Source organism: Rutilus rutilus, assembly GCF_951802725.1.
Source record: "Rutilus rutilus genome assembly, chromosome: 20".
Classification (NCBI taxonomy): domain Eukaryota; kingdom Metazoa; phylum Chordata; class Actinopteri; order Cypriniformes; family Leuciscidae; genus Rutilus; species Rutilus rutilus.
In genome coordinates this window covers 20,820,212-20,847,530 of record NC_140225.1, presented here as the reverse complement: position 1 = coordinate 20,847,530, position 27,319 = coordinate 20,820,212, and the positions used below count along the sequence as shown (strand labels likewise).

Sequence of the window (27,319 nt, the reverse complement as noted above, 5' to 3'; positions counted from 1 at the left end):
ACGCATATAAATGCTTCCGCGCGCGGCCGCGGTCCTCAGTCTCGAGACAAACGCCATTTTGTCCTGCAAGCAGAGGTGAGAGGACAAAGTCGAATTCTTAAAAATACTTTTTGTTTTAGATACATTGCTAGCAAATCGTTTTGTTAGAGTTTAGTTAAATGCAAATATAATTCGTTTCAACGGTATTTTGTCCGTTTTTACGGTTTAACATCGAGTAAATCTATCTGCGCATGCTGACTGGGCCTCGGCCGCACGCCTGATCCGTGTTCGCCATATTAGTCGTGGTTTATTCTAATCTTTTAGAATTTATAAACGTTTAATTAGTATTAGTAAGTTATAGCTGCTCTGATTATTTTTGTGCTCTAGTGGATGCATATTGTAGCCTACTTATTGGTATAAATTCAGAACAAATAGAAACGTTAGATAAATCGTTTTAGATACGAGTTTTTGTTTTATATTAGTTGAAATACCTAGTGTTGCAGAAAACTTTCTCGATTTACGAATCGCTTGTCGTGCTTTTGGTTGTTTATTAATGCTGAAACGTGGACTTTTATAAATGATTATCCAGTGTTTATGCCGCGTGTGACCAGCAGGGCGGCGCACGATTGCTCTTTCCTGCAGTGTAAAGTACACGTTGCCAGACTGTTGATTAACAGTCCTTTCACACTCTATTCCTAGATTTCCTTGAACCTTTTAATCAATATGAGTGGATGTCGCGTGTTCATCGGCCGTCTGAGCCCTCATGCTCGGGAAAGAGATGTGGAGAAGTTCTTCAAAGGATACGGACGAATCAGAGAGATTAACCTGAAAAACGGGTTTGGCTTTGTGGTGAGTATTGACACTCTCTTGGGGGTCTAATGTGTGAGGTGGTTGTGAAATGCGTCTCACTGCCCCCTACTGTCTGATTTCCACAGGAGTTTGACGACCACAGGGATGCAGATGACGCAGTGTATGAGCTGAATGGAAAAGAGCTGTGCAGCGAGAGGTGAGACTGAACCCAGAAAGATAGATGTACATGTTAGACTTATTTCTTGTGGTTGGTTCAAAATGAAAATTCACCCCATTTTCTAAACTCATGTTATGTCTCATTTTTAATAACTTAACTTTAATGTTTAATTAAATTATTAGCTTTCCAGTGAAAATGACAGACTTCTCTTTGGTCATGTATGCCTGACTTGTCCAATCATTTAGTCTGTTTAAACTGCCCCTGCAAGCTCATGTATATCTGCCTCCACTTTTGAGTGCAGTGTCTACACTTCAATCTAAATCTAACCAATGCATAAAACCAGTTCCTGGCCTTCATTTTTCTTTTTCATTAACTTCAGGGTGACTATCGAGCATGCCCGCTCTCGCAGGGGAAGAGGTGGTGGCCCAGGAATGGGAGGACGTTTCTCTCCACGATTCGGAGGGTATCGCCAGTCCCGCAATGGGGGTTCCAGGTGTGATGTCCCAGCAATGTGAGAGTTAAAACTAGGGGTGTGCACGATTATTCGAATTCTCGAATATTCGATCTAACGTATTCGAAAAATAAAATGCAATAGAATTTCATTACGTTGCTTTGCTGGCCGTAAATGCAGTGAATCCATGATAAATACCAAGCACTAATTGTTATAATTAAATGCACTGGGTGGAGCGTGTTAAATTTATTGTATTTGAGCATAATGTCTTCTTCATGAAGTTTGGAATTATCCAAAATAATATAATTCATATTACAAAATGGAATTACTTTAAATCAATGAAAATGAGTTATCATAATATCACCGCCAAAATGAGAAATCGCATGAAATCCAAACAGTCGAATGAGGGAAGACGGCTGTCTATCACTGCATTCATGACTGCAGGTAAGCGAAGCTGTACGGAGTGAGCCGAGAACTTGTCAGATAGCAAAATATGACTGAGACCCATGCTTTTTTTTTTTTTTTTTGAGGGAGACGGGTTTAAGAACAGGGAAAAAAAAGTGCTGTCAGAAAGTTTGCTTAGCACACCGTTACCTTTGTGTCTCTGCAACGTCTGTCAGCGTAGCGCGTTTTCTCAAGCATGTGGATGTTTTTCTCAACATGAACGTGAAACTACATAAATATAACCATATTCTGACTTGAGTGTATATGTACGATAACTGGCGCAGTCTACTTTGGTAGCTTTTTTTTTCCCGTTTGTGCTGCTTGAGCTTATGCTTTTGTTCGTTATATTTTTTGTTTACAAACTGTTTAATGTTTTCAACTAAAAGAAAACCTTAAGATATAATGTAAACTTGTTGTGTATATTGCCTAATTGTAAGCTTGTTCAGAAACGGTGACAAACTTTTTTTTTTTTTTTTTTTAAACCCTTAAACTTAAAATAACGTCTTTATCATTAAACGTCATTTAAATAAATGAATATTCGATTATGAGCCCAAAAACTAGTGCAATATTTTTGAAATGCCCATCCCTAGTTATCACACGCGGTTTGTTCAGATACACTTCAGTCAAATTAATTAACCTCTGCCCCTTTCTTAGGTATGGACCACCAGTGCGCACGGAGCACAGAATCATTGTGGAGAATCTCTCCTCTCGAATCAGCTGGCAGGTGAGCATCCCGAGCGGTAGCAGCGGAGTGGTGTAGCAGCCTGCTGTTGTAGCGTTTCATCATCCCTGCATTTCTCTTGCCTTTGAAATCAGTACAAGCACACAAACTATTAGTTATCTTTGTTACTGTTAAACTGGAAGTAGAATTTCCTCTTCACCTCAGCCAAACCTTGCATAAGTAAAAAAAACAACAACAACAAAAAAAAAATGATGAATTGAATGCTGAAAGGTTCTCTAACCCAGACCCATGTTTTTCAAACCTTTTCTTTAACAGCTGTGCTCTGGTATTCTTTAATTGGAGTTGCATGCACAGCCTGCGAGGTGCATAGCGCCCTCCCCTGGTTGTGTTCTGAATAGTGTCCCTCTGGTTCCTCACCCGACACGCAGTGTCTGCCGGTCTAAGTCTTGGCTGGGTCCGTAGCGCCAGACAGAGCCGTAGCACAGGATAGCCTTAGAGGAGCTGGGTAGCCGCTCTCTGGAGGGTCTGTGATGTCAGATCTGCTCCATCCTCCCGATCTGCTGTTTGGGTCTTATTCTGTTGGTGCTGAAGCGGGGAGGGGTGCAGGGTTTTGGCCCCTCCCCCATCCTCTCTCTCTGGTGGGGTCCGTTCTTACGGAGGCCGGATGGGTCGAGTCCGAGGTCGTTTTAACGCTTCATTGCTTCCGTTTGCTATTTGGACAAGTGGCTCTTTGCTAATGCCTTCTGTGGTTTGGAACGGTAAGTAGCTCATCACACTGGATAGTTACACGGTAAAGAGGGTTCTGTCACTTTAAATCTGGAGTTAGTTGTAAATGGAGAAAGATGCTACAGATTTCCGGTAGGTAGTTTTGAGACTTGCACAAAAAACTACTTAACATGAGAAGAACCAGTTCTCAGGAACTAGCTTAGTCAGGCGTGTCTCCATCTGAGGGCTTTGCTTCCTGCTGTTTCACACAATCTAAAAGACTCGTGTTGGCGAAAACGCTCTGGTAGTTTTATAACTGGTACAGATCCACAGGTAAGATGACATCTGTTGAGGGAGTTTTCTACAGGTGCGCCAGTGCACAATTTAGAGCAGATGCTGCAGACTGCAGTGTGTATTTAAAGTGGGTGCTAAACTGCAGTGTGACTCAGTGCTTTTGAGTTTCTTAAAAACGTGTCATTAAGTGCTTTTTGCTTTCCTGCAGGATCTGAAGGACTTGATGAGGAAGGTGGGAGAAGTGACCTTTGTGGATGCACACAGGACCAATAAGAATGAAGGGTAAGATCTTGTACATACACACAAGACTGTGTTCTGACCGTCACATGGTTGTAACTGAGTGTGTCCTGATCTGTTTTACAGGGTGGTGGAGTTTGCTTCACACAGTGATATGAAGAATGCCATCGAGAAGCTGGATGGAACAGATCTGAATGGGCGCAAGCTCAAGCTGTACGAGGATCGCAAGAGGAAGTATGTAACAGACAATCGAACTTGACTTCACACTAAAATTCGCACTGACAAAATCTAACTTGACTTATTTCTCTTCTCTCCACAGTCGTAGCAGGAGTCGTTCCCGCAGCAGGAGCAGCTCCCGTTCCCGTTCACCCAGTCGGAGTCGCAGCCCTGAGCGTGGAAGCAAGCGCTCTCGCAGCCGCTCAGTCAGTCGCACCCCAGAGAAGACCACCAGCAACCGCTCTCCTTCCCGCTCTCCGTCTCCTCCGAGGAAACAGAGCCGCTCCAGATCTGCATCTGCAGAGAGTCAGCACTGAAACTAACTGTGTGTATGCGTGCGTGAAGGAGAGAATGAGCTTTTTTCACTTATTAATGTGGCATCTCATTGTGCTACTTTAGTGTAAATTACTGACTGAGTTGAATGAATGGATGGATGAATGTGTGTGTATGAAGATGTTTTGATTTATTTCTTATGCTAATGAGCTGGGTGGGTTTAAATGATAATGGAGTGGGTTAAGACTAGAGATTTTTGACGAATGTCTCATTTTGTTTTCTATTTTTATTTTATCAATATCAGTCCTGGAGTACTTCTGTAGAGAACTTAAATGTATGTGAGTTTTGTTTCTCAAACTCGCCTGTTAATTTTAGTTTTTTGAGTCTTTATGGTTGTTCAACAGAAGGTTATGCCTGTATATACACTCTGGAATAAAGTATATTGGTATTTGGCAGAGAGAGATGGTGTGTTTTCCTAATGCCCTCACATGATGTGTGTTGAAGTTGATTAGCTCTGCATTGTTTAGAAACTCTAAAGTTTAATATTCTAACTATTTGCTATGAACTCAACTTGCCATCTGATTTGGATGTGTGAAGCTCTGCAGATTTTCAGCTCAGTCCACAAGGTGATGCTGTTTCACAGCTTGCAAAAATAAATTCTTAAGATGAGATTTACAACAGGTTTGATCTTTACATGGCCATTAGAAATATATGCTTGGTCTGGGTGAGTAGAAGAGATCAATTGAATTTATTTTAAAGTTGTGGTTTCTAACTAAATGTAAGATCCCCTTTTCCAGAGGGTTGTGCCAAACAACTGGATATTTTACTGGACTATTTGACAGTGATTCAAAACAAAACCCAAGACAGTTTCTGAATTTTTTTATCTTATTTTTTTTTTTTTTTTGAGAATCAATACTTTTCCCAGCTAGGGCCTCAACGTGTACACCGCACAGAACCTGGGTTTATTGATTCAGTCAATACGATATGAGGAGCGCTTGAAACCTGCATTTCATAAATTGATCTCTGTTGCTATGAGGATCCTGGAAACCACTGATTGAGGAATATGAATGAGAGGTAATATTGTTTCTTCTGCAGAGTCCAAGGACAAAACCCCCTCCCTCTATGCCTCAACCAATCTGGTTTTCCCCCTTCTTGCTCATAAAACTGGTGTCCTCGGTGCACTGCGACGGTCTCATTCTCAAGGACAAACAGATAAAATCAAACTACAAACAACTGAAGTGCATTGAGATCAGATTGCTGAGGGTAATTTGTGACGTACTGATGAGAATGAGAAACATGCACAAATAGCGTAGGTAGGTGAACTGTTAAATACTGGACATTCAACTGGAACAGCCTGGCCTTTTGCTCTTTCAATTTCACTGTCAGTCACAGAAGCTGCAGCATTTTATAGATGCAGAGCTAAACAGTTTCAAACATAAAAAATATATATATATATATATATATATATATTTTGACAAAGCAGTATGCTATTATTATTAAAACTAGTAGATTTGCATTTCTAGCTATTTGGGAGTTTATATTATGGCGACTATCTGTCTGTCATAAAATTGTTGTATTGAAAATTTTAAAGTTGATTAGATTTAATTTCTTAAATCTAGCTTGAACCCACCTTTCTGCTGGGATCAGGAAAATGTTTTGGATTAAAGGTATCCTAATAAAATGTTTTGAACAGAACATATTGCAGGGTTGATACCGAAATCAAGAAACCAATATGATCAAATCTGATTTCAGTATCCTTTCTTTCCTTTTGAACAACCCGTTTACAAGACCTGATCAAATATTGCCGAAATCCGATCAAATTACTTCGGATGACAAGTATTTTTAAGTATATTTTTAGTGAAATATTGTTACAAAATTGTGACTTTTAAAAGTAATGCATTACAATATTGCATTACTCTCTAAAAAAGTAACTAATTGCATTAGTTACTTTCATGGAAAGTAATGCATTAAATTACTTTTGCGTTACTTTTTCTCACCTGGGCAGGAATTTTTTTTTTTTTTTTTTATAACAAAAAAAGTTTAATTTTTGGCAAATGTAAAGGCCCTTTCACACCACAAGTGAAAAGAATAAAGGAAGTGGCTAAAGGAAATGCGAATTCGCGCCTACTTTCAGCTGTGCTGCCATTAGTTTGCATTGTACAGTTTTTATTCATTTTGAGGAATACTAAATCTATTTTTGTGCAAGTGACGGGAAAACAAAGTAACTTGAGTTAACTACATTTTTATTGTGTTGTAAATTTATAATTAATGTGTTGCTTGGAATAGTAGCCTAATCTGATATAACTCGCGTTAATTTGTTATGTGTTATCCCCAAAACTGATTGCCATTATAGAATGCTATTATAATATGTGTAAATGATGTTCAGGATACTGGAGTTGCACATTTTACTACATCATTTATATATGTTGACAAATTTAGCCAACAATAATATAATATAATATAGGCCAACAGTATTCGATATTAACATGCACTATTATGATTTATAAATATTTTATCTGGACCAACTTCGTTTTAAATGCAGAAGATACAGTAAATGTTCCATGCATGTGGTTTGGAAATAAGCATTTTCATGTTTCAGAATATCAGATTGCATGTGCTTAATTACAAAAGTCTAGTAGGCTATAATTACAGTAGGCTATGCTTAAATCCAAATGTCCAGTACTCGCAAGCTCTATAATAATGTAGCCTACTTCAAACTGTGCCCAACTATCATGATGTGACTGCTTGTTTATAAACAGCACTAAGTACTTTGTCTACAGTAGTCCCGTTATTTATACTGACCATCCCGAGTGTGCAAGAGCGCAGATGCGCCAGTCGCGGGTACAGCGCGGGGTCACGTGACTTCCTGCGGCGAGTGACTGCTGCTGCAGTTTCTTGTCGCGAGCGCTCGGTGCACGCTGTGGAAATTCCGAGCCACAGCGGTATGAAGCTGCACGCACACACCGCACGAGAATCGCCACGCCACCCGTGAACGGTAAGGCGTCTCCGTAGGGCAGCGGATTTACACCCGTTTTAGCGGAGAGGGGGGGGATTAAGATCCAGCGCGATCCAGAAGGAGAAGTTTGCTCACTGCGTCGGGTGGAGGTGAACGGGACACCAGCAGCGAGCATGGCGGAGAGAAGTGGCCGGTTGAGCTTCCCCGGCAGCGGGGCGCTGAACAGACCGGTTCCTATGAACCTGTTCGCCACCTGGGAGATAGACGGCTCGTCTCCCAACTGCATTCCCAGGTGAGAGTCATGCGTGATCGCTCGGGCGCCCAGGTGGGCTGTTTGTCAGCGGGCAGGCAGGTGCACGGCGGCGGCAGGGAGTGGTGTGTCTCTGTGTGTGTGTGTGTGTGTGTGTGTGTGTGTGTGTTAGACAGAGAAAGGGTGTGTGAACTAGTTAGTCTGTCATTGTGCTGCACTGTTCGAGCGCGTCTGATTGGACCGATGTCATGTCAGCATCGGATCAAGGTGGCACAAATCCAGTGATGTTCTGCTGATTTAGTAACGCTTTTCTGTCATTCACCAGCGTTAGTCGAAGTGTTAAAATGTGACCCGGTTGCGCTTTGATCAGTAGTCTTAAAGTGCTGCGTATTATTATTATTATTATTATTATTGATGATGATAGTATCATCACCTTTTCTGTTATGCTTGGAGCGAACCTGGGGGGTTTGACAGGTTCTGTTCGGTCTGCGAACACAAACAAAACTCCCTTGCCATTGTGACGTCAGGGTCCCACTCTCGCGCCGCGCTCGGGTGAGGTGGCACGTGCGGTTTCGCCGGAGGGTCGAGCTGTCATCAACGCGGACCGGTTTCGTGCAAAATAAACCAGTGAATCTACTAGATGCACTGCAACCAGAAACATAATGTTCTGAGTGACCCAGATATTCATAAACAGCTGCTTCTCTTCTGTCTGAGTCATCAAAGTACTCTTTCTTTCTTTCTTTCTAATAAAACGAGCTTGCTGGATGTGTGCTGGCATGCAGGTTGTTTTTTGTTATGATGAACTATGGGTGGTGTCCGCCATTGACCTTAAAGAGTTCACCCACAAAAGGAAAATGCCGTCATTATTTACTCAACCTCATCACCTCCAGGAGAAATTATAAAGAGGGACTCGAGCTGGAGCTTTCAAGCTTCAAAAGATATCATAAATCTCTGCGAGGAAGATTACAAGTCTTCTGAAGCCTTATAGCTTTGTGTGAGGAGCGGTTCAAAATGAAGTCATTATTCACTAAACAAATCATGTCTTTTCAATGAATCAGTTGAGTGAGTGAGTTCACAGAACCAGTGTTTGTTTGTTTGTTCACCATTTGGATTGATTCAGTTCTTGAGTTCAACTCACTGACTTAAAGGGTTAGTTCACCCCAAATTTTAAATGATCCCATAATTTGCTCACCCTCAAGCCATCCTGAATATGACTTTCTACTTTCAGCCAAACACAATCGTTACTGAGTTATAATATCCTGGATCATCCGAGCTTTATAATGGGAGTGAATGGTACCTTGTTTTTTTTAAGCCCAAAAAAGCGCATCCATCCATCATAAAAGAAATCCGTACAGCTACAGAAAAATATCCATATGTATAACTAATTAGCCTATATAAAGTTATAATTATGGATAATTTTCTTACAAAAACATATCGCTTCACTTCAAAAGGCCTTTATTAACCCCTGGAGCTGTATGGATTACTTTTATGATGGATGGATGCGCTTTTTCGGGCTTCAAAAAACAAGGTACTATTCACTCCCATTATAAAGATGGGAAGAGCCAGGATATTTTTTAATATAACTCCTATTTTGTTTGGCTGAAAGAAGAAAGTCATATACACCTATAGGATGGCTTGAGGGGGAGTAAATTATGGGATAATTTTCATTTTTGGATGAACTACCATTTAATGGTCCAATTCCAGCAGATAACATCTGAGTGAAGGGAAGGAATTTTTTTATGAAAAACGACTTCTCATACAAAGATTAGATTTGATTTAATTTATGGTGCTTTTTTGTCATTTTGGAACTTGACAGCCCTTTACTGTAAAGAAATAATCTCATTAAATTTACAGTAGAAAAGTGTCAGTATGGTTGCTAGAAATTCAACATAAAAAAGTTAATGTTTCAGATGTTACGGTATGCCTGTGCATTTTACAACTTATAACTGTATATTTGATTAATTTATATAATGTTAATATAAATCTGCTTTTTGATGTACTCTAACCATAATATCATAGATGACACAAAAAAGCCAGATGAGAGCTGTCGCTAGACTTTTAGTTCAATGAAAAAAAAAAAAAATTCATACAGGTTTTGAACTACATGAGGGTGATATATTACAGAATTTTCATTTTAGGGTGAACTACCCCTTTAAATCAGCCTGAACTGGAGCAAATGATGGAGAGGAGGATGGGGAATAAAGAGAGAGATGTGCCTTATGAATTCTTGATCATAATAAAAGATTCACAGCTGTACCACAGACACATTTTCCCTCGGGCCCTTTGTCTGCTCGCTGTGTGTGTGAGGAGCACGACATTTGACCGTAGAATTCCTGCAGTTAATTATGTGTTAATGTAAAGGTCCGTTCCGCGCACATCATTAAAGCTGAGAGTAGAATCTGAGAGAAATGACTCATCTTTTCACAGTGAGACACTCTCATACATCCCTGTCTTAAAAATTAAATTAAATTCAGCTTTTAATGAGCTAATTAATGAGCCACAGCAGCTGCTTTTCTGAGCTTTTCGGTTTGATTTTCCCCCCTGGGCTTCCACTGCAGTGGGTGTGGCCTTGTCTGGAGATACTGTCTGATTGGCTAAGTCTGATGTGTTGGGCGTGTCTCCAATATAGTACTGGTGAAATATTAAAATGTTGTATGTTTTGTTTATTCACCAGCTTTCTGGTAAATTTTTTTAATGCGTTGCTGTTCTGTTATTGTTAGCTAAAATGTAAAAATTGTGTTTCGTTAATTAAAATATACAATATTATAAATATTGGAGGAAAAGCTTGACGTACTAAAATTATTAAAACTGAAGTAAATTAAAAAACTAAATAGAAATATACAAATGCACAAAATTACTAAATCGTAAGCTAAAGTTGAAATGAAACCAAAAATGTAAAAATATTAATAAATACTAAAGTTATACTAAAACAACTCTGATTATTGATTTGTTTGCTCTATTTGTTTTTGTGACCAAATATAAAAGTCCATTAGAACACACCACTTTATGTTGTATTATTATTATTTTTTGTGAAACGTGTGTGTCTGGCAGAACAAGTGCTTTTGTGTTCGTCATGGTTCATCTCTTTTGCTTATTTTGTTGTCGAGTGTCTTTTGGAGGTTAAGTGAACGAGTGTTTTGAAGAGTGATTCTTTTTATTACAACCTCTAAATTGATGACCTCTGAAGATAATGTGATCAGTCGTCAGCTTCAAGCTATTCCTGAAGTGTTTGTGGCGGGCTGAAACGCAGATCTGCGTGCAGTTGTTTTGAATGCGAGTTCAAGCTGTTGATCTCCTCTGATGTTTGATTGTTTCAGTGAAGAAGAGGATGATTGAATTTGTGGTGAATTACTTTTTTCAATAAGAAGAATCCTCATTCAGATTTACTGCAAAATAGGTCACAGAATAGTTTGAAGGCTGTGTGATTATTGTGTGTTATGGCAGATTTGATCGATTTAAAGGGGCTTAATATTAGTTCACTGTAGCTGCCATAATCCTCACGTTCAGTTAAGCTGTCAGAGCCGACACATTCTGACTGGTTGAGTCCTGCTGCAGTGAACCAAAACCAAAGGTAAATGAATGCTATGAGACACAGGAATGCCAACCGCAATTCAAAACAGCAAAAGTAGAAAAGCTTACCCACTTCTGCCTTGTTATTAATTCATTCAGTTTTCAGTCCAACATGTGAAATGCGTTGAATTTTTAATGTGTGAGATTTTTTTTTTTTAAGCTATTGAACGATTTTTTTATTATTATTACAAATAAAATGTGAATATTAGATGCAAAACTTTAACTTAACTTGAAATAAAAAATTACTAAAACTAAAACTGAAATAAAAAATAATGAAAGGTGTGTATATATGTATGTATATATTATGTATGTATATATATATATATATGTACACACACACACACACACACACACATTTATAAATGACAAAAGCGCTAAATCACTAAAACTTAAACAATAATTTAAATGCAAATATAAAGCTTATCCAAAATGTTATAATCGTACATTGTACTAAAATAACTCAGGAAGTTAAGAAGTTTTTGGAGGTTATTCTCATATCATGATAAATCAAAATGTCCTTGTTCTTTTGAGTTCATTGTATTATGAAAACATGAAGTTTAACTTCCTCCTGACAGACAAAAAAAACATGAATTGAAACTGCTGGCTTATTTCTGACTTCAGAAACCTAAATTTATGAACACATGGCCGCCCACAGTTACACATCAACACCCTTTCACAGCCAATCGCTGTGCGGTTGAGGTAGTGACGTCTGTCTTGAGCATTTAAAAATATGCAGGTTGTGCCTGGAGTTTATGCTGGATTTAGTGTGTAAATCATATTGTTTACACATCGGACGCTTTGCGGTTGTTAAATATATGTTCAATATTGCAGTTTGTAGGCGTTCATTGTGATTATGCTGGCTGGGTTTACAAAAGTTAGCCTAATAAAATTGACATGATATCTTTACTTTGGCATTTGGAAACAAAGCTTGCCTATTTCCAAATGTATATAATCGCGTGCATCTCTGATGATTATATAGTCCGTGGCGTGTGTTGAAAACAACATCGATTAAACACACATTATAGCGTTGCCAGCAGCACAAAGCGGAGTTTTGCCGCTGTAGTTGCGCATGCACCATAAACGCTGTCAAATACGTCATTTTTGACGACTTGCACACGGTTTTATGGCGTTTGGAATGAGGACGACGTATTTGACTTTAAAACCGAACCTTCTGAACCTTTTGGCTTGCCATACATGCGTTGTAGTTCTTTAACGAACGTGCGAGTCTGCTTTCGCATCAATTAAACACACATGAATCGTGGTGCTCTCGTGAATGCACATTTACCCCTTTTCCACCAACAAGAACCGGGTGCTGGTTCAGAGCTAGAGCTATTGCCAGTTCGGAGTTGGTTCGACTGACGAGCTTACTAAGAACCGGTTTGCGTTTCCACCGGCCAGAGAGCCACAACAGAGCTATATCTTACGTCACTGCATACGTATCATGTTGCTCAGCAACGCGCGTGCGGCAGCGCCAAACACAAACACACCAGACTTGTTCGAGTCATGCATCGGCTTCTCGCAGAACGATCAGCACATGAAATCAAAGCACTGCGAAAGCGATCAAAAAGCACAAGGAGTCGTATGATCTCCAAACACTCCCGCAGCTCTGATCGGTCCACGCTGCTCCGATGCATCTCGAACAAGGCATCAACAATAATAGACGTTGCGTTACTATGGATGCTCATGGGTTTGCGAAAATAAATCGGCATCCAAACACGGCGAATCCAACGCGTTCGTGCAGCTCGCCGTAACTTACATAGACGGATATTATAATCGAGCTGCTATTAGCTCGACTAGCTGCTATTTAAAAATGGCGGTCACAAGTTTCTCTTCAGTCTTGTTGGCCACGGTAACCCCGCCCCCAGCCTCTGACGCAAGCGGTTCTTCCTTGGCTCCGTTCTAGACCCTGCAATGATTTGGTGCTACTTAAGAACCAGTTTTACTGGTTCGGAGCTGGTGCTTTGGCGGTGGAAAAACAAAGAACCGATTTGAAACTAGGCTCTGGCTCCGAACCAGCACCAGCTCTGCCTTGGTGGAAAAGGAGTCATTGAAGATTAAAGCTACACTGTGTAATTTTTTAAGTTGATTCTTAGCAAAAAACACTTTGTTCTTTCAAAATGATATGTGCTCATTAATGTGTAATTACATCTACCAACTAATCAAGTATTCTCGTAAGTGTAGAATCTGCCATTTAGAATACATACGAGCGAGTCGCTCGAATGGCGGCAGCCATGTTGCGCCTCCATCTTGAAAATACATTAGCCAAAGAGGGACATACCTGGAAATTCAAGCTTCGCCTTTCGCGCTTTGACACTCAGTGGCACCGTGACTAATGCGAGGGGGAGATTACTCGCGACTGCCGGCAGATTTGAAATAATACGGCCACCGTAGGAGTTAAAACGCTCTCGGAATGGGAGGGGCTAGAAAGTAATATTCAGTTGGTAGTCATAAACAATTTCACCGCTAGATGGGAGAAAATCCTACACAGTGTAGCTTTAAATTGTGTTTTTTGTGCAAACAAAGCAGTCGCTTCATACAATTGAGGTTAAACCACCGGAGTCACATGGGTTACCTTAATGATGTCTTTACTACATTTCTGGGGCTTCAAAGTAGTAGTTGCGTAGGCTGTCAATGGAGGGACAGAGATCTCTCAGATTTCATTAAAAAGATCTTCATTTGTGTTCCGAAGATGAATGAAAGTCTTACAGGTTTTGAACGACATGAGGGTGAGTAATTAATGACAGAATTTTCATTTTTGGGTGAACTATCCCTTTAAATACAATCTTAGACTTTACAGTGACCCTGTGCTGCCGAGTGCGCGCACGACCCCCTTATGGTCCTTTGTATCTTCTCAAGTGGGCATCATTTTTACTCAAACAATAGAAATCTCTCTCTTTCTCTTTCTCTCTCTCTCTCTCTCTCTCTCTCTGATTGAACAGGCTGTGCTAGGCTGTCATATTTGTGTGTGTTGGTGGAGTGTGTGCTGTGTTCTCACCCAGAGGGAAGAAACAGTCATGCCTTTGTCTTTAACGCACCCACAGCCATTCTTACACACACACACACACACACTGACAGGAGCAGGATAAATAGCCGTATTGTTTATATGGTAAAGCTCTGTTTTGTTTTGAGGCGTTTTGTTGTGTATTTTGAGTACATTTTTGATTCGGAGGGATAGCAGATGCTTTAATCTCTTTAATGGGATGACGGTGCAACTCTTTTATTGCACATGGTCTGAGTCTGTACATCACTGCCTATTATGGAGCTGTTCAGTCATGATGTCCATTTGTAGGCCAACCTAGAAGGCTAATTTGCCAAGTTCCGTCAGGAATTTTCATTGGTTTCTTAGAATAGCGGTTTTCAATGTATGTGTAAAGTGTATTTTTTACATACATTAACTATTAAAACAATGAGTTTATGTGCTTGATGAATTTGAGCCATTGTAGCTGTTTTTTCCTCACAAAAAAATATAAAGCAGCAGAACTTTTTTCAACATAGATAATAGGAAATGCTTCTTGAGCTGCAAATCAGCATATCAGAATGTTTTCTGAAGGATCATGTGACACCGAAGACTGGAGTAATGATTCTGAAAATTCAGCTTTGGCATTACAGGAATAAATAACATTTCATATATTCAGATTAAAAAATATTTTAAAAATTATAATAATATTTCTTAATATTGCTGTTTTACGGTATTTTTAATTAATATAAAAAAAATATGTTTATATATTTAAGATAACTAAGAATTTCTCTATGCATATGGCAGGAAAGGAACTGACTACTTGCGTACACACACACACACACACACACACACACACACACACACACACACACACACACACACACACACACACACACACACACACACACGCATGCGTGCATGTTTGTTTCACTATATTAGTGAGGACATTGCATAGACTTCCAATGGTTTTATATCAGGTTAATGTTTTCTATGGCCTATTCTATGGCCTATTCACCTACCCATAACAGAAAACATTCTGCATTTTTACATTTTCAAGCAACATTACTCAGTATGATTTATAAGCTGTTTTCCTCATGAGGACCAGAACATTTGATTTTAGATTTCAGATATATTTTTTGGGACATTTTGTCCCAATAATGTAGGGATTACCTGAACCCAAACCCCTCTAAAAGTCAATAGCTAGTCGTTCAGACTATAACATTCCTCTGTTTTTGTTTTGAATGTGTGCTGATGTCTCCCTTTACAATTGCATCATATTAAACCCAGTTCATCAGGTTCTGTGAAAGCAGCCTACGGTGTGTTGTGGTGTTTGATGTTTTTTAGCAGAGCTGTGCTGGTGTCTGCATTTAATTATTTGCATGTAGCCATACAGGTTTAGAACGACATGAGGGTGAGTCAGTGATGACAGAATTGACATTTTTGGGTGAACAATCCCTTTAAGTCACCAAGATCCTTCTTCCTAAACCAAGTTACATTCATTTGCATTGATATTATTGTGCTGAAATTATTTATTTTAAACTCTGCTGATAATATTTTGTCTATTAGCTGTGCAGCAAGCTTTACAAAGACTGATCATCAACATTACCGTGAGGTCCAGAGATTCAGAAGATTCCAGACCAAAATGGCATCTGAGCACACCCTAAAGAACAGATGCCTTACACCCTGGGGTTTCTGAGAGTCTGCAGTCCAAAGACAAAAATAGCTGGTTTGTGGACCATGACCGGCTCTTTCCCAGAAGCCCTGGTGTAAGCCAGCGGGAGTAGGTCTGTGAATTATGGTTAACAAGAATGCAAAACTAGCACGAACATCCTGATCACATGTGCATAACCACACGGCACATCGGTTTTGTTTAAATAAAGCTGTGACCACAGTGAAAAAAACTTCACTCCTGATCATTGCAGGTGTGTCTGTTTGTTGTGTAAAGACAGCAGGTAACAGTGTTCAACCAAACACTGGATATGAAAACAATGCACAATTATGTAATAGAAAATATCTACCGCTGCACTGTTTTCTGTTCTGCATTTCAGATCAGTTTAGTGCTTCTCTCCTGTTAAGCGTGTGAATTTTAGTCTGTTGGACTGTAAGAGGGATGCGTCACCATGGTTGACTAGTTATCCAACAACTGACTAGTCACTTAGTGAGGTCGACTATCTCAGATTTATAGCCATACGTATTCAGATGGATGTCTTTGACCGTCAAAAGTATATATTTTTTAATTGTTCTCAATTACCTTTGCTCAGAACTAACTTTACAATTTTTTTTTAATTACTTTTAATCAGTTGTTCTTAGGAAAAACAGACTTCATTAACTAAACATCACCTTAAGTTTGACAAACAGAAAGTGTTTAAATTAGGGCTGTCACGATATCAGATATCACTACACTGTTATCCTGGCCAAAAGAATCCATGATAACGATATATCGCGATATCTATAGAAATTTAGAAAACATAAATAATGATATCAGTTAAATAGAAATGAAAAAGATCGTATTATATACAGTGATTGCATTGCATTATAAATATACATTATCCTTATGAAAATACCTGAGTTGGCTTGAAGAACACAAACTATAATACTATCGCAATAGTGTGTTAATTCTCTTCATGTTTAATCAGTCAGAATGTTTGTAGGCCAACCGGCAGTTTGCATCACGCTGGTTCCCTCAACCAAAACCCAAAAGGATTTCCCCATAGGCTTTTGGATTATCGCTAAAAACAAGCTCTGTGATCAACAAAAGTTTATGATACTTGCATGTTTCATCCATCAAGATAATTATCACAAATGAACTCAACTTTTATGAATTTTGAAGCCTAAATGCGGTCGCCAGATGTAAAAAGCTAAAGGTAAGGCAGGCTATAAATGAACTACACCACGGTCCCACGAATTCAACGTCACCATCACTAAGCTTTTGACAACTCTGTTTTTATCTAAAAACATTTATCCAGTATGTTTGAGTTAAAATAGTTTATAAGAGCACAATTATAACCATAACGATGCTGTAAAAGTAGACTGAGTGAGTTTACCTGTTCGGTGTGATGGCGTTTAATGTCCACGACAGCCTCTGTAGTCCCATTTAGCCACTTGTTAGCAACCTTTTTCAAGACATGTAACAGCTTCAAAAAAATCACAAGTGGGGTAATATTGATGTGTTTTGTGTCATAGAATAAACATGAAAGTGTCTTGAGCTTGTGTTCACCACAGACCTTATTTCAGCCATTTAACCAAAAACTCATTCACAAAACCCATTGACTTCGGGGCGATGGAACCGGAAGTGCTCAAATGCTAACTCGTTTCTGCGTTTTGGCCTACAAAGTGATGTCATACCGACAATACCGACACCTACTGTATGTTGGGATGTATAAAACCGATACTGGCACTGGGGAATTTACATGCCATTTTATTATACGTGTAAGTTAGTATTCATTTGAAATATTACGGATTATTGCCAATACCGGTATATCGCAACACCCCTAGTTTTAGGTTTTAAAGAGTTAAAAAGAATAGCATTTATTAGAAATAGTAATATTTTGTAACATTTATAAGTGTCTTTACTGTCATTTTTCATCAATTTAATGTATACTTGCTGAAAAAAGCGTTCATTTCTTGACCTACTTTTGAACAGTAGTGTATATTGTTGTTTTGTTTTTTAAAATAAAAATCGAGATGGACAGATATGGAAATACTGCCCATATAATGGTTGGTTATAAAGTTTGGTTTTGTTTACCAAGAAGTTTGTCACCTAGAAATAATGTAGGGTCTCATGATCAGTTGGATATTTTTATTTGCCCATTTTACTTATTGGATTTAAAGATGCATCTGCTGTCCTTAAAATGAATGCCACCTTGTTTGATTTTTTTTTAAATCTAATATAATGATATTCATTCATCAAATGTGTTGCAAGTCCAAATACTTGTCACTGTATGCATAGGTGTATTTGTGGGGCATTTATAATGTTTTAAAAATAAAGACTCACATTGTACTAAAGTAGGTGTTTCTGCAGCTGGAGCAACTAAACGCTTGTGTTTCTGATAAGTGTGTGTGTGTGTGTTTGTGTGTGTGTCAAAGATATTCAGTGAGAAAGTAGGAAAATGTAGGTCAGTTGTTTTTTACAAGGAAAAGAGATGCATGTGCATGTTGACTCGTTTGTTATCTTTGACTCTGAAATGTTTTCAGCATGTGTTAGTCTTTAACTGCAGTTCTCTGGAAGTTAACACACACACACACGCGCAGCTGTTGCTAATGAACTGAATGAAGTCAACAGAGTGTATCCAGAGAAACGTGTGCTCGTGCTCAGGTGAAACACAGATGGATTGTTTGCATTGGTTTATGTTCTCCTGCATTAAAGGCTTAGGTTAACTCGATCTCTCCTGTCTGTCTCTGTCTGTCCATCTTAAGAGATTCTGTGGTGTTTTTTTCCCCCGTCTATCTGTTATCCACAGGTCAGGGACTCCTGTAATCTCACCAGGGTGAAATGAATTCAAATCTATTGTGTGTGAATTACTGTTTATATTGTCCATATCTCTCTCTCTCACACACACACACATAGTTTTATTGCAGTCATTGGGACAGATTCCAGGTTATCTTGACTCTCTGCTCCATTTAAAGTTCAAACACATAATTTAGAGTTTCAGATAAAAAAGTAATGTGGAAAATATAAGTGTGCGCACAGTTTTCTTGGTAAAAACTATGCGGTTTATCCGTCATTTGCATATGGTGGCGTCCAAAAGTTTAAAAGGTCATGAAACCCTAAAACATATTTTTTGAGATTAACATATATGTACAGGTTGCACATCACTGAAAACAAAAATAGCACTAGTTATGTTTATTTTTAAGGGGGAAGTGGTTCTTTTTTCTTTTTCCTGAGCCATTACTTTCCTCTGGTTTAAAAATCGAAGTTGAATCAACGTCACAAAATGTTGGATATATGCGTTAATTCGGAATGGCTGGAGAATACACGTCTACTTCAGCAGTTTCTGAGCGTTTCTCCACATTATTCATGAGAATAAACTTTCAATCCAATCACTGTGCTTTATAATGCTTGAGATCATAGCGCAGAATTCAAATGTCACAAAAGACTTCCTTTCCTCAGTACAGTAACACAAAAGTGTTGTTTGCATTTTACCTACGATGTGGTCAGAGCTGGAGTTTGACTACCAACAAGTGGAAAATATGACTGAAACAACATTTAAAGTCACCATGAAATCAAAATGGACAATTCTTATTTTTTTATGTAATATTGCAGTATTTATTATAAATGATTTATCCGTGCACATCATTATTTTTTTTTATTTTTGTCCAATTGCCCTCCCACTTGCTGTGATCACTTCCCTGAGGAGGTGTTTACGGGCGAGAGGGCGGGGCAAACTGTCAATCACATGAGATCATAGCAATAGCAAACTGCAACAATCCAATCAATTCCTGATAGACAAAATCAAGTCCCGCCCTACACTTTTTCTTGTTCGAGAAGCCACTTCACTCAGATATACTGCACAATTTGGAAGAAAAGACTATTGCAACTTCTTTTTCATGCTGACTTTAATATGTAACAACACACACGGAATGTCGCATTTAGTTTAACAACAGACAGTTTTTAGTGCTCCAGACATGTACCTGCACCATGTACGCACTCATATTTAATTGTCTTCTTCAGATGAAATATATGTGCAAATAATATCACAGATATAGCGGTGTGTTGATATTTCTGAGAAAGATGTATCAAAATGTATATGATTGGTTCATGATAGTTGTTATAGTCTCTAATGATATAAGATTATTGGGAGTTTGTTGTCATAGGGTTATATTTTTAACCCTTATGCTGTGTTGAAAACCCTGTAGCACCTTTGATGTTCCCGGCCTTTTAAAAATTGCTTGTAAATTGCTCGTTATGCTATATTATCACCAAATATTGGATTCAATCTTTTTGTCAGTTTGTTTTCTATCAATTAGGGTTCGTTTTGTATTTTTTTGTATTTTTTTTTTATCATTGGCCTCATTGATCTGAGCCTATAAACCTCAGTTTTTGAGTGATAAAAGCATTATTTGTGGATAATTTGTCAATGTTCAACAAAATATGGGAAAAAAATTGCTCTGTTTATCACAAAAGTGTGCTTTAATGTTTAACTAGGAAGTTTGTTTTGAAATGCTCTTATCTTGCACAAAATGGCACAAAGTCACACTTGTGGTGGACCTGGTCAAACATGACCGACCTACAAAAAATAGCTTATAAATCTCTTATGATGCTATATTATCACCAAATATTGGATTTAATCTTTGTTTTTAAACTCGGTTTCTTTCAATTAGGACAGGTTTTGTATTTATTTTTTTAAACTGACTGAAACGAGAACATCTGACCTTTTGTACAAAGGAGTTCAGTGTGTCACAAATCTGCTGACAATGACATTCTTTTACTTGTACGTTTCATTTCATCCTAGTGATCTTATAATATTTCCTAAAATTTCTTCTTTGGCAATATTCTTTATTTCCAGGTTTCATACGTTTAGACAGACTCAGCAGAAATTAGTGTGTGTTAGTTTGTAATTGCATGTCAACCATTCATGTGCTTTTCATACCAATGAAAACTTACGCTAAATTATAGACTTACACACTTCTATACACACTGTGTGTGTGTTTGTGTCTGAGTCTTAGTGTGTCCCTTCCATCAGTTACACTAAGGAGTGTTGAAGTCTTTGAAATTGAGCTAATTAGGACCAAGCTGACCTTGTTAGAATAGTGTGTGAATGTGTGTGTAAGAACCTGTGTGTGTTTTTAGCTTCCAGAAGTAAATGTAGGTCACCTCTCTGGGGTTTACTCACTTTCAGACACATGCAGAATATTTGGACCGTCATTCTGATGAGATCACATACACACGATTCCAGCATGGAAACGGCCCTCACTTTGAAGGCACACACAAACAAACTGTGAAATCGAAATGGTTTTGTTGCTTTTAGTCCTTGTGTGTTAGTTTTGAGGCAATCTCTGCTAGTGCACCAAATGTGAGTTTGCAGTTAAAGTTGTGTCGTCATGAAATCAGAATGTACCCTATTTAGCCTACTTTATCGCACATTACTAGTCTTGTGGTGAACAATTAATCCGTGCAAGTTTGCCATGGTAATCTTTAATCAAAATCTGAAAATGTACTTCCGCTCTGGAATATGGCGTTCCTTCTCTGATGACATATTACATATAACTTCAATGTCCATGTATCTTCCTGTTTCAACAGGAAATGCATCAGTAACAGAATGAAAACTACTTTTGTGAAGGTGAAGTGTGTAATTTAAAGGCATACCAGAGAATGTCTAATAAGGGGAGAAGTTCCACTACACTTCCGGCTTCTGAACTGGTTGCAGTTCCACTCTGATTCCATATGAGGGCGCTCACAGGACGAGTGCAGAATGAATGGAGGTCTATGGCGCTTTACCAATCAAAATCCACTTTTCTTAGGATATAATTTTTTGTCTAGTAATTTGAATGTTGTATTCGAAAGGAGATGCAAAGAAATTACACATTGCTGGGTGTTAGATTTTTTTAGAGTCACTTATTTGCTTTAAAAAGTCTTTTAAAATGTCAATGACGTCATACACATCGTACGACCAGAGATACTGCTTTACGGCAATCCTTCAGTCACTCTGGTGCTTTCGCGCTTTGCACTTTCTTTTCTCTCGAGGCACCGACAACACAGCTGACACAGGTAAATACACGTGCTAGAAGAGTTTATGTTTTGTTTGTTTCTGGTCCCGCTTCGGATGCCACGATTCCATCAAGTGGTGTCTCTGGTCGTAATCAGTCCTTCACTGACCAATCAGCGTTCATTAGCAGAATGCTAGCGTGTTATGGGCAACAACAACTCAACCTGTAAGAAATCGAAAGGACATAAGTACTCGTTCATTCAACTTTCGATCTATAACCCATGTTGAACTTGCAAAACCTACAATCAAATCTGAGATTTCTCAACGCCAATCGGGTGAAAGAGACAAATTTAGCCGTCTAGCACCATAGACTCCCATTCATTTTGCACTCATGGGCGATCGCCCCCAGTGGAACTCTGGTGGTACTACAACCAAAATTCGGTACAATTGGACTTAATAGGGAGTGGCCAGGCTCTCCGTAGACGGGCACTGGGCATACTATGCACTTTCCGTTTTTCTCAAACAGCGACCCCTAGAGTCGCTGTGGAGTACTTGTATTTAATGTTACTGTTGTAATTATACCACTCACACAGAGCCGTCTCTGCACTCTTCTAACCGCGCTTTCTTCATTTTCTTCGTCGACTCTGCCATGATTCACGTCTGAAATGCGTGCTAGTGTCTTCCATAGAGGCTGCTTCATATGTTGTTGATGTATGTGCCGTAAAGCAAGTCGTGATTCTTGCGAGATTTGGCGGGGCGCCACCTCTTAAACTTGCATTGCTGGTCTTGCCAGCGGCTTGCCAGTCTTTTGATATCGGGATGATTTGCCCTACTACGAGTTCGTTTACCATCGAAATAATTTCGAAGCTAGTGTGCCTTTTTAAGAATCACTGGCAGCACCAAAAATAAAAATTGTACACTGTCCCATTGGTCAGACAATGTGTTATATTTGTATTATTTATATACTCTTTTGGCATTTACTTATTTTTTTTAACTAGCTATATTTTTTATATTTTATTTGATTCATTTTAATTCAGTTTAAATAATTATTTGTTCTTTTTAAAACTATATAAATATCTATTTAGCTTTGATATTTTTATTTCTGATTTGGTAATTTTAATATTTCTTAATTTATTTTATTTCAGTTGCAAAGGCAACATTTCTAAGTAGTTTTAGTTTCAGTTAATAATAACTGGTCTGACTGCTCAATCCATTGGTGAAGCCAATGTTGTTATTGAATGGATGTCATGTGCTAAAACAAACCCCGCTTGCAATTCCGTTTAATGCCATTTAATTTTTAGTGGTGCAAAACTCATACGTTTCACGTTTAAATTGTTATTATGGCATGAATCATAGGGTATTTCTATTGATGTAATGGACGTTTTCTGCTGTGAAAGATTGTCAATGCTGTATGCTTCAGGTCTGTAAATCTACATACAGTGTCTCTGTGAGTCTTGTGGTGTCAGCTCTTGTGTGTTTTAATGCATCGGCTAATCCCGGAGGTGTGTCCGGGTCCGTAACCTGAGCACAATTTCACCCCTTAGCACTGCCGTTTCAGACTTAAAGTTACAGTAGATGTGCGTGTAACCTGAGTCAGGAGAGATGGGAGCTGATGAGAAATGAATGAAATTGATTTTGCTCTCATTCCCTCTGTGCTTCCAGAGTCTCTGCAGCATCTGTCAGAGAGAAACACACACAGTATCTGTAGGGGAGTGTGTGTAATGGAGCTGTGATTGAGTTTTCATCCAGCCGAGTGGAGTGAGACACGTTTATCTTTAACTCCAGAGAGGATGAACAGTCTCCGTTCTTCTGTGAGAGGTCATTGAAGGCTTTTAGATCTTTATAGGAGGTTATAGGCCTACATAGTTATTAGAGGGGTTTTATTGACGGAAGAGAGAGAGAGAGAGTGTGTGTGTGTGTGTGTGTTTGTGTAATGAGAGATACAGCACACACACCTCACACCACACCAGCTGAAATAATCAGCCTTTGTACTGAGAAAACAGAACATTAATTTGTGTGTGTGGCCATTGTTTCCTGTCGTGTTTGTAGGTGGTCTCATTGATCAACCTCTGACACAGCTTTCACTAATATCAATTATTTTTTACTTGATATAATTGATTATAAATAATGTGTGTTGACTGCCATAAATTACACACTTTAGTTTTAAACAGTGTTTTGAGTCGAACCAAAGCTGTATTTAACGTCACAATCAAATGAAATAATTTATGTATATGCATATTTAATTGATGAGTTGTCAATACAATATATAGGGTATGATTTTACCCCTAAATTCAGCATATGGACACAAAATAACTGCAAATCCACCTTTCGCTGCCTGGAGTCCAGTTGTTTCAATGAATTGCAGTGATCCATCTGCTTCTCTGTAAAAAATATACTTCAGATTTCTTGTCAAAACTATATATAGAGTCAATTGCAAAGCTCTTTCCTGGTTTAGATGTGTCTTGTGTGTTTCTCACGGCATTCACGCTGAAAACAACGCTGTCTTTTTGCCACTCAGTGGGCGTAACCACAGTCACTCCGGTTGACAGTGTCGTCATGCGCATACAGATCTTTTTGTTTGTTATATTATTGAGTTTTTGGGTTGCAAATTTACCTCATTTTTCTTTTGCTTTAATGTTTTTGTGGTTGCACTTTTTTTTTATTTTTTTTTATGTGTTGTGTGTGTGAGAGAAATGTAAAAAGTGTATTTAGAATCACTGTGTGTTCCTTTGTTGTGTGTTAGCATGCTAATCGCTCAGGGGAGAAGAATGGCTTTTGTTTGTGTGTGTGTGTGTGTGTGTGAGTCAAAGTAAGAATGGTTTGTGAACAATACCAGCCTTCAGATCACCCGAGAGATTGGACTGTGATTGGACACACTCTCACTCTCTCTCTCTCTCTCTCTCTCTCTCTCTCTCTCTCTCTCTCTCTCTCTCTCTCTCTCTCTCTCTCTCTCTCTCTCTCTCTCTCTCTCTCTCTCTCTCTCTCTCTCTCTCTCTCTCTCTCTCTCTCTCTCTCTCTCTCTCTCTCTCTGTATTGCCAAAGCATTGCACAAAGAAAAGAAAAAAACACCTATAAAACCAACAAAAACATACATAAAATACAGTCAACGCATAGTACTATAATGTTCCCAGTACCTCTTAGTTTGTGGCATTTACATTATGATGTGCAAAGAGGAAGTTGGTCCAAGTAAGATTTTTCAATATATTTTTCAATTCATATGAGCTTTATTGGCATGACTGTGTGAAATGGCACAATATTGCCAAAGCAATAGACATATTCAAACATATAGATAAATAAAAGGGGAAAAAAAGCACATATGTGTCCTTATTATAAATAAATATGTTATCACAATTAACACATAAAAAAAGACAAAGTGAATGAATCAAGAGAGCAGAGATAAAGGGAAGAGGGATATTTTCTCTCTCATTCTCGCTCTTTCCTCCTTGTCCTCTTAGTACCTGGTATGTGATTTGAATATATAAAAGCATCTCTTATTAATGTTCTAGGTGCGTGTGGGACTTTCCCCATTGGTTTTTCTTTCTGTTCAGGCTTCCCACTGCGACATTCCTGACTCATCTCTACTCCGGCTCTCTCTCTGCGTGACTGACATTATCTCATTCTCTGTGATGGGGTACTCTCGGCTTTTAAGGCATAGTACAATATGGCTTTTTCCATAGCCCACAAAGGAAGATCTTAGGCGGGATGTTCACACACTCTTAGTCTTTGCCATTTAATGAAAGTAAATTTTGGTCTGTCAAGATCCATAAATGAGAAAAATCACCACATGCAACTTGTTCATTCTGTTCCAAGTCTTCTGAAGATTTGTGCGAGAAACAAATGTAATTCCCTGAGCAATTTGCATTTGCACATATTTAAATGGGTCCCGCCTGCGTTTATTCGATGTCTGAGCTTTGGCAAAAGGGAAGATTATAGGCAAATAACTACAGTACTTAATTGTCTTTTTTTGGTCTACTAATCCTTAATTCTGGAAATGTTTGCCGCTGTGATGTGAATGTGGGGGTGCTGATTCATTTGTGTTATCACTGTATGTGCTGAAGGGTGGATGTCATTCAGTACAGTGTTCAGGTTTACTGCGGTGTCGAAGCGAGGGTGTGTGTTTGTTATGTTTTAGTAGAATTTGGCTCATTCAAGCGATTCCTTCTGGTTGGAATGACAGACTCTCAATGGAACGTCTTGTAAACAGTTTTGTATGCCAGGTTTCAGAGGGCTGAAATCAGCCCCATGACTTCCAGTTGTTTTCTGGATTGATCTGTCCTGGTTGAAAGTTACTATGCTACTATACTACCTATAAAGATAACTCTTCAATTCGCCAGACATTATGTATAATCACGTGTTTGTGTAAATAACTCTGTTGTTTTTGTCTGTAGGTTGTGTAGTCTGACTTTGAAGAAGCTGGTTGTGATGAAGGAACTTGACAAAGAGCTGATTTCTGTTGTCATTGCAGTCAAGATTCAGGTACGTAGTGATCAGCAGTGTATATTGGTTTTCAGCATGTGTATAGAAATTTTTTTATAACAAAGACCACAACATTTATAAGTATTTAAAAAATTTTTATTTTATTTTATTTTATTTTATTTTATTTTATTTTATTCACTGCCCTGCCCAAAAAAGGCGCTGTTTTGATTTAAATAGGCAAATGCTTAAGAGTCTTGATGGAAATAAATGTTGTGATTGTTATTTCCATCAAGAAGTGCTGAATTCTGACTTTTTTTCACGCAATTGCGACTTTATATCACGCAATTCTGACTTTATAATACGCAATTGGGAGATATAAAGTCAGAATTGCGAGATATAAAGTCAGAATTGCATGATATAAAGTCGCAATTGCGTGTCATAAAGTCAGAATTGTGAGATAAACTATTCTGAGGTAAAAAAAAATAATAATAAAGTCCGTCTTTTTTTCCCCTTAGAATTGGACTTTATATCTCACAATTGTGAGTTTATATCTCACAGTTCTGAGAAAATATGTCAGAATTGCGAGATATAAACTCGCAATTGCGTGTTATAAAGTCAGAATTGCGTGATATAAAGTCGCAATTGCGAGAAAAAAAGTCAGAATTCTGACTTTATAACACGCAATTGTGACTTTATTTCACGTAATTCTGACTTTATATCTCGCAATTCTGACTTTATAACACGCAACTGCGACTTTATTTCATGCAATTCTGACTTTGTATCTCGCAATTCTGAGAAATAAAGTCAGAACTGCGAGATGTAAACTCGCAATTGTGAGATAAAAAGTCGCAATTATCATTAACATTTTTTTTTTTTGTGGCGGAAACAAGCTTCCATAGTAAAGTGTATTCTTGACTCTGTAAAGTCTCCTCCAGCACATCCCAAAAACTTTCAATGAGTTTAAGGTCTGGACTCAGAGGTGCCAATTCATGTGTGAAAATGATTCTTCATGCTCCCTCCCAACCATTCTTTCACAATTTGAGTCTGAGGAATCTAGGCTTTGTCATCCTGGAATATTGCCATGATGTGTTTTCCTACATGGCTGTTTAAGAAATGCAAAGTTTCACACTCCATCAGTTAGGGTTAGAAGAACTGTTGCCAAACATATAACATGCTAGAAACATAATCACTGCAATAATAATCCATTCATAGACTCTTAAGAATTTGCCTATTTAAATCCAAACAGCGACTTTTTTATTACACCATAGAAGAAT

The 27,319-nt window shown here is 38.4% G+C and overlaps 2 protein-coding genes across 15 annotated transcripts in view; both read left to right on the top strand.

Moving 5' to 3' along the window:
• Positions 1 to 4,707, top strand: srsf5a (serine and arginine rich splicing factor 5a). Of its 2 annotated transcripts, none has more exons than XM_084391384.1 (8): positions 1 to 75; positions 679 to 828; positions 915 to 985; positions 1,326 to 1,439; positions 2,496 to 2,565; positions 3,731 to 3,804; positions 3,886 to 3,993; positions 4,079 to 4,707. In XM_084391384.1, the coding sequence occupies exons 2-8, from the start codon at positions 703 to 705 to the stop codon at positions 4,290 to 4,292; spliced, it is 777 nt and encodes a 258-aa protein (XP_084247510.1). In that variant the 5' UTR covers positions 1 to 75; positions 679 to 702; the 3' UTR covers positions 4,293 to 4,707. The 2 variants fall into 2 exon arrangements, with proteins under 2 accessions (XP_084247510.1, XP_084247509.1); XM_084391383.1 differs by having other exon boundaries at positions 1,326 to 1,457.
• Positions 4,708 to 7,065: 2,358 nt separating this feature from the next.
• pacs2 (phosphofurin acidic cluster sorting protein 2) overlaps positions 7,066 to 27,319 on the top strand; it is a 41,431-nt gene continuing 21,177 nt past the window's right edge. For 10 of the 13 annotated variants that reach the window (XR_014625559.1, XR_014625560.1, XM_084390912.1 and 7 more), the window contains exons 1-2: positions 7,136 to 7,496; positions 26,018 to 26,105. Coding sequence is in view for 11 of the 13 variants with exons in the window: in XM_084390912.1 (XP_084247038.1) it covers positions 7,378 to 7,496; positions 26,018 to 26,105 (207 nt within the window). In the remaining 2 variants the exon portion in view is untranslated. Of the gene's footprint in view, positions 7,497 to 26,017; positions 26,106 to 27,319 lie in introns of all 13 variants that reach the window. The other 3 variants (XM_084390913.1, XM_084390920.1, XM_084390915.1) reach the window with 3 other exon arrangements.

Coding starts and splice junctions, on each gene's coding strand:
- srsf5a (XM_084391383.1), top strand. CDS start 703: ATGAGTGGATGTCGCGTGTTCATCGGCCGTCTGAGCCCTCATGCTCGG. Junction 829..914: donor AAAACGGGTTTGGCTTTGTG/GTGAGTATTGAC, acceptor TGATTTCCACAG/GAGTTTGACGACCACAGGGA. Junction 3,994..4,078: donor TACGAGGATCGCAAGAGGAA/GTATGTAACAGA, acceptor TTCTCTCCACAG/TCGTAGCAGGAGTCGTTCCC.